Source organism: Pithys albifrons, chromosome 14 (genome assembly GCF_047495875.1).
Source record: "Pithys albifrons albifrons isolate INPA30051 chromosome 14, PitAlb_v1, whole genome shotgun sequence".
In the NCBI taxonomy this organism is placed as follows: Eukaryota; Metazoa; Chordata; class Aves; order Passeriformes; family Thamnophilidae; genus Pithys; species Pithys albifrons.
In genome coordinates, this window is record NC_092471.1 from 16,535,912 (window position 1) to 16,550,427 (window position 14,516).

Genomic DNA, 14,516 nt, shown 5'->3' on the forward strand with positions numbered 1-14,516 from the left:
ACATACGTATTTCTACTCCAACCTGATGTGGAAAGGAGTTGAGATCCATACTTGTTTCCCTCAGTTTTACGTCTGCCTCCCTCTTCCCAGATCAAGAAGCTGTCCCGGTGGGAAGTGATCGATGTGGTCCGTACGATGTCCACGGAGCAGGCTCGCTCAGGGGAGGGTCCTATGAGCAAATTTGCACGTGGTTCCCGGTTTTCTGTGGCAGAACATCAGGAGAGATACAAAGAAGAGTGTCAGCGCATCTTTGATTTGCAAAATAAGTAAGTTCTTATCTGATGTTTACAGCCTTGAACTCCACCCTGTCCCAATCTAAAAGCCCAGCACTGTGCATGCCTGGGGCTCACTGATACGTGGTGGTGTAGATGTTAATTCTGCTCCTTGGGTCCACAGAATACAGCACTGAGAAAGAGGCCTTTGGTTGTTGAACAGAAACTGAGGGGTCAGCCTTAGTCCCCTTGGTCTGTCTTGCTCTAACAGACCTTTTAGAAAGGTAGAATGAATTGCAGAGTTTGCCCGTTATAATGACATGAGATGTTCTGCTGTTCCACAAATATGTAGTTCACCACCCTGTCTCCTTCCCTTCTTTCTTTCTTGCCTTCCTTTTTTCTTCCCTTTTTTTGTTTTGTTTTGTTATGAGCAGTTTACTATCTCTATCTGGGATAGCAGTTACCAGTTTTATATCCTATTCTTTAGAACTGCCAGAAGAATTCAGATTATTCCTTGGTTTGGCCCAAGACCTGAGAGTGGTGAAGGAATATAGTGCTGTTGATGAAGAGATCAACTTGCAGAAGAATAGCTTGGAACAATTTGTTCTTTTAGACATGGGGATTACAAAGAGCACTGAGAAGGGAATATATTATGCCTGTTCTTGTAATAATTTGCAACATTAATGTTCAAACTTTGCATCATTTTTACCTGTGTATTTCTGGGAAGGTAACAGGCTGATTTTTTTAAATTTTTAAATGGGGGAGCAACAGTAACTGACTTTCAAGGTGCCTCCTGTTTCAGGGTTCTGGAATCCACTGAGATCCTGTCAACAGACACAGACAGCAGCTCAGCTGAAGACAGTGACTTTGAAGAGATGGGAAAGAATATTGAGAATATGTTACAGAACAAGAAAACTAGTTCTCAGCTCTCTCGGGAAAGAGAAGAGCAGGAACGAAAGGAATTGCAAAGGATGCTTCTGGGAGAGGACAGTGGCAATGACAAAGAAAGAGGCAAAAAGGATAGGAGAGACAAAAAGGGGCTGTGTAAGTAACTGCAACCACCAGAACTGTGCCTGGAAAGGGATGCAGAACTTTGTGTCAGGCTGTAAAATGTGCTGATCTGGCCTCTCAAGAGAGTGTGGATTTCTTAAAGGGAAAATGTATACACGTGCCTGAATGGGACTTCTTCCTTCTCTTGAGCAGTTACTGGCTGAAAATGCATGTGAATTGTTTTCTTTGCCCTGTTGCTTTTGTTTATTTTGAACTTTAAATGTTGATATTTCTTGAGATATTCAATGCTTGCTGTTTAAGTTTCCCCCTTTTTTTTTGGGTGGAACTGTTTTTCACTATTTTTCTCAAGATATGTTCACAAATAGTTCCTGCAACCACCTTATAGTTCTCTAATTGGATCTTATGTGTAAACACAGCTCCATATGTGAACAGATAGGCACAATCTGCAGCTTTGATAGCAGTGTCTGTTGCTCTGTGGGCTGTGTCAGTGTGTTTGGGGGGTAACTGGACAGCTGCCAGGTCTGGATCTCCTGCAGATGTGTTTATTTTAAGTGCATTCCAGCAGAGAAATTGACTTGTTCCCCAACTGGCAGGTAAAATGTTTGACCTGTGAATGAACTTCTGTCTGGATGACAGTGCTCTTGACCTCAGTTCACTTGTTGCATGTGTGTGAGCAAAGCTGAGCTCTGTTGCATGTGGGTCAACATTATTGTTGCCATTTATTCTCACAATGGGTATAAATCACTAGTAGGTAATTACTGGTAGGATTTAGTAAGGGATATGTGGAAGATTTCCTGATGATTGTTGCCTTATGAAAAGGTACCCAGTGTTATTTTGAACAAAACCTCTCAACCAAAACTGTAAGTGATGCTGGAAGGATTCTGCGATCACACGAAGCCAGGCTGGCTCACTGGTTGGAATGCTCCTTGGCAGGCTGGATAATAGCTGACCTCCAGTTTCTGCCAAATACCCATACCTATGATGAAAAGCACTGTAATGTATCTTCAGGGCCATGTTGCAGTTGCCTTGCAGGCTGTGCTTAAAGACCTGTGGGTCCTTGTTGGCTGTAGCTGTTCCTTCTGGCTTTATAGTCCATGTGGATAATTCAGTATCTTACCTTTGTTGTCACCTTGATCCATGTCATGGTAACAGAACATTTTCACAGAATCACAGACTATTCTGAGTTGGAAGGACCCACAAGGATCATGGAGTCCAACTCTTAAGTCAATCACCCACACAGGGGATTGAACCCATGACCTTGGCATTATTACAACCAAGTTTTAACCAACTGAGCTGATCTCAGGGTTCTCTCATGAACAAGCAGAGGGAAGACTTCTGTTGCTTAGATTTTCCTTAGTTGTGTCTTGGAAATCTTTAAGCCAGAACTGTCTGCTGTATTTAAACAATGATGTTTCTACAGTGTGGCAAAAATTAAATAAAACGCTCTCTTTTGACATCAGCCTCGGGAGCCTCAGCAAACTCTCACAAAGATGATGACACTGCCTCTGTAACCAGCCTCAATTCCTCTGCCACTGGCCGGCGCCTCAAGATCTACCGCACCTTTAGGGATGAGGATGGGAAGGAATACGTGAGGTGTGAGACGGTGCGGAAACCCGCGGTCATCGACGCCTACTGCCGGATACGGACCACCAAGGACGAGGAGTTCATGTAAGGCCTTCATGATCTTTTTCTTGTGTTTTTTTCTCCTTTTTAACTTTAACTGTAGGCTATTTCATTCTATTGGCAATAGTGTTTAAATGAAGAAATGTGGAATTGGCTGTAGAAGCCCAGCACTGTAATGTGGAGAGAGAGAGATTTAATGTCTGTCCATTTGGAGGGCGTTACAAACTTTGTGCAGTGATAGACCTGGTAGAAGAGCACCTGGTAAATCATCAGCTGGGCTGAAACACTTCTGCATTTTGTCCTTTTTTTCCACCCAGACGGAAGTTTGCTCTGTTTGATGAGCAGCACCGTGAGGAGATGCGGAAGGAGCGGCGCAGGATCCAGGAGCAGTTACGGCGCTTGAAACGGAACCAAGAGAAGGAGAAACTCAAGGGCCCTCCAGAAAAGAAGCCCAAGAAAATGAAGGAGCGTCCAGACTTGAAAGTAAGCACATCCTTACATAAAGCATGCCAACAGGTCTTGGATATTGGAGAATTTTCCTGTTCTAGTGATGTACAAAAGGCCTTACTAGGGATTTTAGTGATACTTTCCCTCTAAATTCGGATCATATGTATGAATTCTGATTGTCACCTTTCTTATATTTTTGCAGCTAAAATGTGGAGCTTGTGGTGCAATTGGGCATATGAGGACCAATAAGTTCTGCCCTCTTTACTACCAAACAAATGCCCCACCTTCTAACCCTGTTGCCATGACAGAGGAGCAGGAGGAAGAGCTGGAAAAAACAGTCATTCACAATGATAATGAAGAACTCATCAAAGTAGAAGGAACAAAAATTGTCCTGGGAAAACAACTGATTGAGAGGTAAAGGAAGAAGCAGAGATACTGATGAATAGTAAGAAAAAAAACCAGCTTAGCGATTAGTGCAGAAAATTTGTGTATATTATTCACAAGAATAAAGTGACAGGGCTTTACATAAACTATTACTACAGAATTTTGATTGTATATTTAGTATTATGGCAGATGGAACTAGAGCCGCTGGGGGACAAATGGTGTTGATTCACAAGAGGGCTGGAGAAAGTTTTGTGCTGTTCTCTTTGTCCCTAGTGCTGATGAGGTTCGCAGGAAATCACTGGTCCTGAAGTTTCCTAAACAGCAGCTTCCTCCAAAGAAGAAGCGCCGAGTGGGGACAACAGTTCACTGTGATTATCTGAATGTGAGTGAAAGTGTCACTGAGCTGATTGCAGCATCCCAATTTCTGTCCATACCAAATGCCCAGATCCTTTACTTCTCTTGTGCAACCTCTGCATGCCACACAAATACCTGCCCAGCAAACCAATAAACTAAATTGCCTAGGGTTTCTGTGAGGAAATACTTTGCATCTTGGAACTGCCTTAATTTTGCTGCCTCTCATTTCTGTAGCGTCCCCACAAATCCATCCACCGACGGCGAACAGATCCCATGGTGACACTCTCGTCCATCCTGGAGGGCATCATCAATGACATCAGGGACCTTCCCAATGTAAGTTTAAGCTGTGACACCCAAAACCTGTGTCTTAAGCAATATGGTTGAAGTAGTTTATGTATTGTAGACACTTGAGCCAGGCTTTTCTGAGATGCCACCCCTGACCCCCCTGCCCTGCACACACAGGTGTTGTGCAATATTTCCTAAGATAACTCCAAGTCTTTCTGAGATTAAAACATCCATGTCAAAAATAATGTTGAGTAGTTCTATATGGATATGTATTCATGGCATGTGATTTTTTAAAAAACTTTATTTTTCAACCAAACCAGAACAAGACACATAAAACTTGATTCAGCAGTGTGTAATGCTTTTATGTATGTGACACTGGAGAATATTTGTACTTCACTCTTTCTGACACGATTTTACCAGAAACTTGCAAAATCAAAAGATTAAATGGAAGATCTGAGTTGAAATGAGAATTTTAAAAGTTCAGCCTCTTGAGTTTTGTGGTGCAACCAAAAATAGCATCTAAGACTTCTCTGTGAGATTTTCCTTCTTATAATGGTGTTAAAGAATATTTTGTAGAAGAAAGTGATCGCCACCATGGGGCTGAGCTTGTTATATTTTCCCTGGTTCTGTTAAGGAACTGATTGTGTAAAGGTTTTGTACTTGGTGCCTATTCACCTGTAGAGGTTAAACTGAGATTTGCTGTGCCAGCACAGTGTTAATAAGCATTTGTTTCTTTTCATCCTCAGACATACCCCTTCCACACACCTGTGAACCCGAAAGTTGTCAAAGATTATTACAAGATCATTACTCGGCCCATGGATTTGCAGACCCTGCGAGAGAATGTCCGTAAGAGGCAGTACCCGTCCCGAGAGGAGTTCAGGGAGCACCTGGAGCTGATTGTGAAGAACAGTGCCACATACAATGGTAAGGACACAGGGGAATTGTGTTCCTCCTAATTCCCTGAGCTGTGGAACTTTTAGAACAACAAAAGCAACAGAACAGTGGAATAAATTCTGTGCCAGTTGGCAATAACGAATGTATGTTTTTTCCAGAAATACCTGAAAGAATATATTAATGTTAGTGAACTAATTCATAAATAAGAAAGAAGTGGACTTTAGCATGTAACAATAGCTAACTGATGACTGTGAAGTACTAACTGAAGTTCAATTATGGATCTGTCAATCACTGAAGACACTGCTGCATGTACTAAGTCAAACTGCACTGAGGCAAAGTCCTGCCTCTCTCCTTCACAGAGAGTGAAGCTAAGCAAAACATTGTTTTCATTCTTTACTGAATGGATCTTTCAATACAAATAGGAATAGTTCACACCTGTTGAATCCAGTGCCTTGGAGATGCAGCTTTGAGTAGAGTTTACTGTCATGATTTTGCATATTTTGGTTGCAATAAATTTTCCCCCTTTTGGGAAGGTCAGGAAACTAGTTTAAAAAAATGGAAGAAACCTAGTTTTAAAAAAGCATGGATTCTGCAGTAGAGCATGTGTCTCCTGGGGGAAAGTGCTGATTTATTGAGGATCAGCTTTATTCTGACTACTGATAGAAGGTCCACAATGTATTAATTCAACAGATACAAAACCCTCCCGGCTGCACTGGGTCTCTGGGCTATGCAGCTTTGTGAGTGACACTGACAGCACTGGGTTTGTGTCTTTACTGCTTCCTTTATTATTTTGACAGTATAATCCCTGATTTATCCTAAAAAATCAGAATTTTTTAATAATTCTTTTGCAAATGCTTGTTTCCCTGTCTGAGGAATCCTGAAATTATTTAAAGCTGGGGGTTTTTTATTATTCCTTAAATGTGCATCTTGCCTTCCTTACCAGTTCTGTTTCACTGACTGGATTTAGAGAAGGAAACAGAAATTTCATGACTTATGCTCTGAATGTTTGGCAAAGGTGGAGGGCTTGGAGGCCAATCTTCCACAGGAACAGCTTCCTTCCAAACCTTAACAGAATGTGTGAATATTTGCTACAAATAACCTTTTCTCCTGTAAAATCCATCCTAAACTTTAATAATAGTGTGCATTGAGAATATACTTGAGGATGTACTCCCAGCTGTGCTAGAAATATGATCAGTGATGCTTTAGGAGTAAAGAAGGACTCATGTTGTGACATGGACCTTTTTGATCAGGCTGTGCTTGCTGTGTGTGTTTGCAGGGCCAAAGCACTCACTGACACAGATATCTCAGTCCATGCTGGACCTGTGTGATGAGAAGCTAAAAGAGGCAAGTCTTGTGAAAGAGTTGGGATCAGAATGGAGAGGGAGGGATGGTTGGGGTGGTTGAAGACTTTGAGGACAGAGGATGTGCATAGGCAAAACACAGGGCTTTGGGGAGAGCAGTAGAAGATTAAGGGAACTCTTCTTCCCACCCCAGGAGGAATTTGAATTTTAAACAATTCCCATTGGAGTATTTCTGAAAAAAAAAAAAAGAGGTGCTTATTGCTTATTTCTTCCTCTGGTTACTTTATCTTGTATGGAGGCTTTTATCTTGGCTATTATTTACATTAATTACAAGTGTCTTCATAAAAAGGTGATTGAGAGTCTCTCTGGAACAGAGTATTTATTACAGGTACTGGTTTAGGGTCAGCCACTGATGGTCTCTATTTTTATTACAGAAGGAAGATAAACTGGCTCGATTAGAAAAAGCAATTAATCCCCTCCTGGATGATGATGATCAGGTGGCCTTTTCCTTTATTTTGGATAACATTGTCACTCAGAAGATGATGGCAGTTCCAGACGTACGTAGCTCGAGTCCCCTGTGGGTGTGATGTGTGAAATGTGCTGGTTATAGTCCTGTGACTGTATATTTGCATTATGGTGTTAGTGCACTGCAAAATAAAAGTGCTCTCAGGGAGCTGCCCTGTAGTATTTCACTGGCACAGGCACATCTGCACTCACCCCCCTCACTGGAGTAAAGATTCAGAAGTGAATGCTGGGTTCTGGTTATTTCTTTCCTGCTGCTCTGACTCCTGGGTAGTGCCTGTGTCAGCCTCCCTTTAGTATGAAATCACTGATTTTCATGGTCATTATGAAACATTCTCTGTGCACATCTCAAAGCCCTCTGCAAAGGTGCAGTTTTCAGGTGCAAATGAAACTAAGCTGATTTCTAGTTGATCAGGTTTACCCAGCATTGCACTAGTTTGTTAGTCTTAAAGAAACCACTTAACAAATAAAACTACAGGCATAAGGAGTTCAATGTCCCTTATCTATAATGTCTCTTGTGTCTGGATGCAGTAAGGAGCAAGAGTCTGTAGTGGTTAAGTGAATGAGAGAGGACTTAATGGCAGTTCTCTGTAAAACTTTGCTGGTTGCATTCTGTCACCAAATTTTAATTTCTGCTGTTTAGAAACAGATTTTAGTTTTTCTATGCCATCATACCACAATGAGCTGTTAAACACAAGATCAGCCCTAGGTTTATATTCTTTGTTTATTGTACAAGCAGTGAGTGTTCTTGCTGGACACTGCAGTGATGTTGTGAAGAAAACAGTGATATTAAATAGAAAAGTCTTCTGTAAAATTATTATTTTGTATTATATGTCCCTGCTGTCAGACAAGTATCAACAGGCCTAGTTAAAAATCCAGCTGGTTGATCTTTTCTCTGTCCCTCCTGAAGTTAAATGATTGGATTCAAGATGTGTTGTAAATACTTTCCATACATTTGGAGTGTTAATCAGTTCTGGAGACTTGCTTTGACATTTGTAGCTGTACAAAACTCTACACGGAAATTTTCTAAACCTGTCTGTGTTCTTTCTTTCAGTCTTGGCCATTTCATCATCCAGTTAACAAGAAGTTTGTCCCTGATTACTACAAGGTGATTGCTAATCCAATGGATCTGGAGAGTATCCGCAAGGTGTGTAGCTCAGACTGGGAAGCCACTTGAGAGTTGTTTAGACTCGATTACTTACTGGGTGACAATCTCTTCCAGAATATCTCCAAACACAAATACCAGAACAGAGAGACTTTCCTGGATGATGTTAACCTCATCCTTGCCAACAGCATCAAGTACAATGGTAGGTGATAAAAACAAGGCTTCAGCTCCCTTTTGTACTTAAATTAATTCATCTGGGCCCCTGTAGTATCACAGTGTGTCGAAGCCCAGAGCTGTGAATCATGAACTTGGTGATTGTTTTCCTTTCCTGCTGAGAAAAGAGAGGCTTAAACAGTGATGTTTTCACTGTCAGATGAAGCTTTATTTATCATTTGGTGCAGAATGGGGCAGCTACATTTGGAGAGGATGTTCCGCTTGTTCAGTAGGGACTTCTGTGATTTATTTCTGGGAGTTTCCTTGAGATGGACAGGGTACAACCTTCCTATGTCCTAAATCATGCTTTTAATGCTGGAACAAATCAGTTGTGCTGCGTTAGCCAAATGTGCACCCTGTTTTATATCTCTCCCTGCATCAGAAGGTGTTGGGATTTAGGGACCTGTGTCATGAGAGCTGTGTAACCAAAATCAGTCTTGCTGTCCCAGCAGCTGGAATTGAACAAACATCAGAAATGCATAAAGAGATTTGTTTCTCACTACAGGGCCAGACAGTCAGTACACAAAAACAGCCCAGGAGATTGTGAACATCTGTTGCCAGACTTTAGCTGAGGTATGTGGACAACTTTACTGGAATACTTTTGTATGTTTGCATTTCCTGTTCTGCAACCTTAGTGAGCTTTTCTGTTCTTAGTATGATGAGCACCTGACTCAACTCGAGAGAGACATCTCTACTGCTAAGGAAGCAGCACTGGAGGAGGCAGACCTGGAAAGTCTTGATCCTATGACCCCTGGTCCCTACACCCCACAGGCAAGTAACCAAGCAAAGTTTTCACTTTTTTTGTTTTAGTTTCATCTCCTGGATGTTTGATCCTGAGGTTCCTGTTTGTTTATTGCCCTCCATCTGTCTCCAGCTTGCCTTTTAGTAGCATGCCTTGTTGGATGGTGTGCAAACACTTATTTTTTAAAAATATATATGAGAATTGGTTGTTATGGTGCTTCAGAGAGTGAGGTACCTAAGACAGAGAAGGTCATTTCCTAAGCAAGTTGTAAAACTGGTCTAAAGGTGAGCTGTGTACAGTGAGGGACAGCTGAGTGTTGGCTGGAGGGTCAAAGGCTGTTCAAGTGCAACAGTTTGAAACCCTCAGGAGACAGGCAGTAGAAAGGTAAGGAGAACATGAGTACAGAACATGGGTAGTTTAGTGCTGGGAAGAAACCAAGGAGCTGTTTGGTGGTGGCATTGTTGGAAAGGGTTATTGCTGAGTGATACGATCAGCAAAGTACAACTGCCTTCATTGCTGGGATTCTTTACATCTCTTTATTCTGGTTCTAAAGGAAAATATTTTTTTTTATTTTGGTCATTATTTGTAGCAGACAATAGTGTCAGGCATTTGGTATGTGTTGCAGGCCAAATTGGCAGCACAATTACTGCTGGACTGCTTTTTCAGTGTTTTCAGTTTGGCAAAGTTTTATAACCTATTTAGACTTTTTTTAAAAAAAATAATCTTATTTTGGGCTGTTTGGTTGTTTATTACAAAACATCAGTAAAAAACTTTCGCCAGGAATGACAAGTTATTTCCTGAAAAATAAAATTGCCTTTGGAATTTGCCTAGTAAAGTGGGGCATGTCATCCTAGTGTCTGAGATGTGTCTTTTGCTTATTTGGAAAAACTGTTGAAGTTCATAAGCCTTGGGAAAGATCTCTGTGCTGGTAACTGAATGATAAAATGCAGATGTTGTGCTACAGGAAGAGTAAAGCTTTCCTTGAAATTGTTCATCCCAGTTGTGGACCAGTAACTTTTCTATTCTGTGCAAGAGAATGTTGTCTCCTATTTCCACTGATACTTCAGCCACCTTATTTGTATGATACCAACACTTCTCAGTCTGTCACATGGTTCTTAATTCTATAAAGATGAAAGCAATTTGTTATGGACACTCCCATCACAACCTCAGGGAAAAGAGGTCAGGATCCCCCATTTATAAATCTGGTTGGAGGGTTGTCTTGTATGAAGAAATTACTAAAAGGAGGCTATGACTTTGTAGGAAACAGGTGACAAAAATCAGGTTTTCCCAGGAATTTCCTTCATTTTGACTGCTCTGAATAAAAACAAAAAAAATTAAAGAGCACTGGGAATTGAGACACTGCAAAACAAAGAGCAGAGAATCAAAAGCTGCAAAAGAATCTGCCTAAGGCCAGGTATTTGTTTGCTTCACTACTTCTGGAAGTAGAAACCTGGTGACTCATACTACAGAGGGTTAATATGCAATCCCATGTTGATTTTGAGTAGGGAAATGGAGAAGGATATTCGGCAGATTCAGAAGATCATAATTAGATTATTATGGTTGCATCCAGTGACAATTAGGAGCTAGGAAGAGACAATTGCCACTGGAGATACCTTATAGTGTAAAAGGAAAAAAAAGAGCAGGAAGGTCAAAAGTATTAAATCACTATAAATGAACTCATTACAAAAAACACAGAATACTTTTTCTTAGTCTTTATTCTGTATTAAACAAAAAAAAAATGATGGAGGAGAGGGAATAACAAAAGGTCACAGGAATGTGACCATGAAAATAAATTACCAGGAGGAAGAAGGTGAGGAACCACGAGACTGAAAGTGGTACCAGAAAGGTAGTGAGAGCTATTCTGAACAATGCAGGCAAACAGAGGTTGGTTGTGAATAGTTCTGTCTAGTATTGTAGCCATCTGTAGCTTTGTGAATGCCTTCTTGGTTTGGGACTCTTCAAGATTTCTGTAGACAATTTGTAGTCTCTGGGATAGAATCTGCACATCTCTGTATCTTGGGCTCATGGTGTCTGAGGGAAAAACAGGAAAGAGAAGGGCAGCAAAATATTTGCTGCAAACTTTTAAAAAATACTATGAAAATTTAAGAGTCTAGTGGTATTTTCCAGAAATATCTAGTTAAACAAGGGACTGTGCTGCTGTAAGGCTGGACATTCCCATTTCAAGGATGAGCAAATCAGGTAAAAGTGTGTGCAGACTGTGTGCTCTCTGCTCCTGGAATAAAGAGACAAAGAATTCTTGCTCCGAGAGTGCAGACCACACATTTTTCTTTTTGTCTGTCCCCTCCTGTTCTCCCACACCCATCCCTGTGGCCCAGGTGTCAGTCACACCCCCTGGCTGGTGCCCTTCCTCAGTGCTTTTTGTGTCCTGTGCAGATGCGCCAGGGCCGAGGAAGGCTGGGAGAGGAAGACTCTGATGTAGATATTGAAGGGTTTGATGAAGATGATGATGGGAAGCCTAAGACTCCAGCCCCAGTGAGTATATTTACAGAAATCCCAGCCACAGTCTACGTGCTGACCTGCCTGCTGTGTCTGCCACCCTGAGACACAGCAGTGCTTGTTCCAACAGCTGGTCCCTGAAATGTAGTTTGAAAATGCTGGCACTGTGAAATGAGGGAATATTTCAGAGTGGACACAGTGTGGTAAATAATACACATATGCTGGGGGTGTCAGCATGTTGTTGGATCTTCACCATCCCTGTTCTGTATGACCCAGGAAGTGGAAGATGCAGATGGTGACCTTGCTGATGAAGAAGAGGGATCAGCCCAGCAGCCCCAGGCCAGTGTCCTCTATGAAGACTTGCTTATGTCTGATGGAGAGGATGATGATGATGGGAGTGATGAAGAAGGGGATAATCCTTTCTCATGTAAGTGCCCTTCTTTTATAAAAGGTTGAATAGGAACTGGTTGTTCATTAACCCAGCTAGTCTCATGCTTTCATCAGTAAAACATGCAGTGGAGAGCACAGAGCATAATTGGGATATGTAACCAGGTGGTTTAGTGGTCAAAAAGGGAGACCAAAGGGGCAACATGAGAAAACTGGGTGAATGTGAGATGCAACTGAAACTAAAGTGGAATAGGAATGCTCTTGGTGCAGACACAAAAGAAAGTTCAGAGTTAAGACAAGATCTCATTGATTGTTATTTCATAAAGTAAAACTGCAAATGGTTCTGAAAAGGCTGGGAGTAGGATTTGGTATGCAGGGCCAGGAATGGGCAGTTTAGTGAAAGCATCTTTATTTTGATATGAAACAGGGTGGTCAGTGTTAAATGTTAATGTTAAAACAGTGTTATCAAGAACTGGAAGAGGCATACAGAGGTTCTGCAGATTTTGTTTTGCTACAAACTTGTCATGGAGAAAAGCTTATAGAAGTATTTAGCAATAACTTCTGAAAATTATAGAGGGGGAAGAAAGGGGAATTATTCAGGGTAGACACAACATAAAACCTTTTTGAGTAATGGTGGTAATAATGTTGCTTTGGAGTAACATCAGAACTGGGCACTCAGCAAGTGGTGTCACCTCCCAGATACCCCTCCTGCTCCCCTGTGGAGATGCTGCTTTGTAAATATTCCTTACAGCCAATATTGCAGCCTTTAAATCAAGACAGTGGGTGTGGAACTAACAGAAAAAACCTGTTGATTTGTGACCAACTGTTGGTTTATGACACAGCCATCCAGCTGAGTGAGAGTGGCAGTGACTCAGATGTGGAGCCCAATGCAGTGAGACCTAAACAGCCTCATGTTCTTCAAGAGAACACGCGGATGGGCATGGACAACGAGGAGAGCATGATGTCCTACGATGGAGATGGTGGGGAGGCATCTCATGTTATGGAGGACAGCAACATCAGGTAATTAGGGCTGAGAATCTTGTTAGAACAACTCTTAAAACCCCTTCTCTTAAAGATTTTTGAAGTGTTCATCATAAAAAGCTGAATAATGTCTCACATTTTTGTGACTTTGTTTTGTGACTATTTTCACTGTTGCAACCATAATTACTATAATTGCAGTTTATTACTTATTGATTTGGTTCTGCTGTTAGATTTTCACTAATAAAAATGTTAGATAAATTAAAAAAGGCAATTCTTTCTTGTAAGTTAGATACTATTTCCTGTACACAGTGGAAAGCAGGGCAAATGAAGGTTTTTTCAAGTTACTTAAAACTACAAGATGCATTTGAAGTTAAAAGATGATTCAGCTGAATAACTTTCTTTTCTTTTTCTAAAAAATCTGACTTGAAATACAACTGCTTAATTGGAGTCCAAAATAATAGGAATATGCATATTCTGTATTTTGGAAGGAGTTCCATTATTAGAAAATGACAGCAATATCATCCTTATTTTTTTGTGTTCGAGAGAATACAAACCTACTCTTCTTCTCTGGGCACTCTGTAGAGAATCAGTATTTGATTCTCTATTCTTTTTCTACTTGGGGAGTGCAGTCCCTTAATGCTATTATTGATAAATAAATAAGAAATTACTATAGAGGTAATAAATTACTGTAGAGGTAACTGTGCTATCAGGCAGTGGTCAGTCCAGCCCAGGACCTGGACAGTGGTCAGGAGGAAATGCTGGAGAAGATGAGAACAGGCTGGCTGTCTGTCTGCAGTGAAGGTGACACACAGAAGGTGTTGGATTGATCTGTTTGTCCTGCCCCAAGTGTGTCAGAGAGGGGTGGGGATACTTAAATTTCCTTGGAGAAGTGGTGGGGTTTCAGGAGTTAAACACAGAATTTTTGGTATCAGCAGGTCGTTTGAAATCACTCTCTTCTTTCTTCTAGTTATGGCAGCTATGAAGAACCAGACCCAAAATCCAACACAAGAGACACGAGTTTCAGCAGCATTGGAGGGTATGAGATCTCAGAAGAGGAGGAGGAGGAAGAACAGCAGCGCTCTGGGCCAAGTGTGTTGAGTCAGGTCCATCTGTCTGAGGATGAGGAGGACAGTGAGGACTTTCATTCCATTGCAGGGGACAGTGACCTGGACTCAGATGAATAAACTCCCTTTCCTGAGATGATAGTCATCCTGGGCCACTCTTGGCTCCTGAATTTCTCTTGTCCCTGTTTGGTGTTAAGGAACTGTGTAGTGTGGACTGTGTTAACAAACAGATTTTTTTTAATATAATATTTTTTTGGTTATAAACTACGTTATGTGACAGAGTAAACGGTGAAAAATAAGCTTTAGACAGGCATGTCCTGCTGAAGCCTTGGCTTGTTCTCTAGCCTGTGCTAGCTCCAAAATCCAGATACAGTTCAATTTTACAGATGTAAAATAATTCCTCAGAAATACTGGACTGTCGGATACATTCATGTCCGTCAGGAAAAAAAATGCTTGCTCAGAATAAAACAGCTGCTGTTGATAAACAAGTGTAAAACAATTTTCATTTCAAAAAGGGGACCTTTTGCTCTGGGA

At 41.2% G+C, this 14,516-nt stretch overlaps 1 protein-coding gene across 2 annotated transcripts in view; it reads left to right on the forward strand.

Annotated features, from left to right (window-relative positions):
* The window catches only part of TAF1 (TATA-box binding protein associated factor 1), a 31,732-nt gene extending 17,268 nt beyond the window's left edge, over positions 1 to 14,464 (forward strand). For both annotated transcript variants that reach the window (XM_071569081.1, XM_071569082.1), the window contains exons 22-39: positions 91 to 266; positions 1,015 to 1,256; positions 2,684 to 2,891; positions 3,164 to 3,329; positions 3,496 to 3,707; positions 3,951 to 4,059; positions 4,266 to 4,364; positions 5,063 to 5,240; positions 6,487 to 6,554; positions 6,946 to 7,068; positions 8,088 to 8,180; positions 8,256 to 8,340; positions 8,857 to 8,924; positions 9,006 to 9,122; positions 11,488 to 11,586; positions 11,827 to 11,977; positions 12,780 to 12,957; positions 13,886 to 14,464. In XM_071569081.1, coding sequence (XP_071425182.1) covers positions 91 to 266; positions 1,015 to 1,256; positions 2,684 to 2,891; positions 3,164 to 3,329; positions 3,496 to 3,707; positions 3,951 to 4,059; positions 4,266 to 4,364; positions 5,063 to 5,240; positions 6,487 to 6,554; positions 6,946 to 7,068; positions 8,088 to 8,180; positions 8,256 to 8,340; positions 8,857 to 8,924; positions 9,006 to 9,122; positions 11,488 to 11,586; positions 11,827 to 11,977; positions 12,780 to 12,957; positions 13,886 to 14,102 — 2,589 coding nt within the window. In that variant the 3' untranslated portion in view covers positions 14,103 to 14,464. The remainder of the gene's footprint in view (positions 1 to 90; positions 267 to 1,014; positions 1,257 to 2,683; positions 2,892 to 3,163; positions 3,330 to 3,495; positions 3,708 to 3,950; positions 4,060 to 4,265; positions 4,365 to 5,062; positions 5,241 to 6,486; positions 6,555 to 6,945; positions 7,069 to 8,087; positions 8,181 to 8,255; positions 8,341 to 8,856; positions 8,925 to 9,005; positions 9,123 to 11,487; positions 11,587 to 11,826; positions 11,978 to 12,779; positions 12,958 to 13,885) is intronic.
* Positions 14,465 to 14,516: the final 52 nt, after the last annotated feature.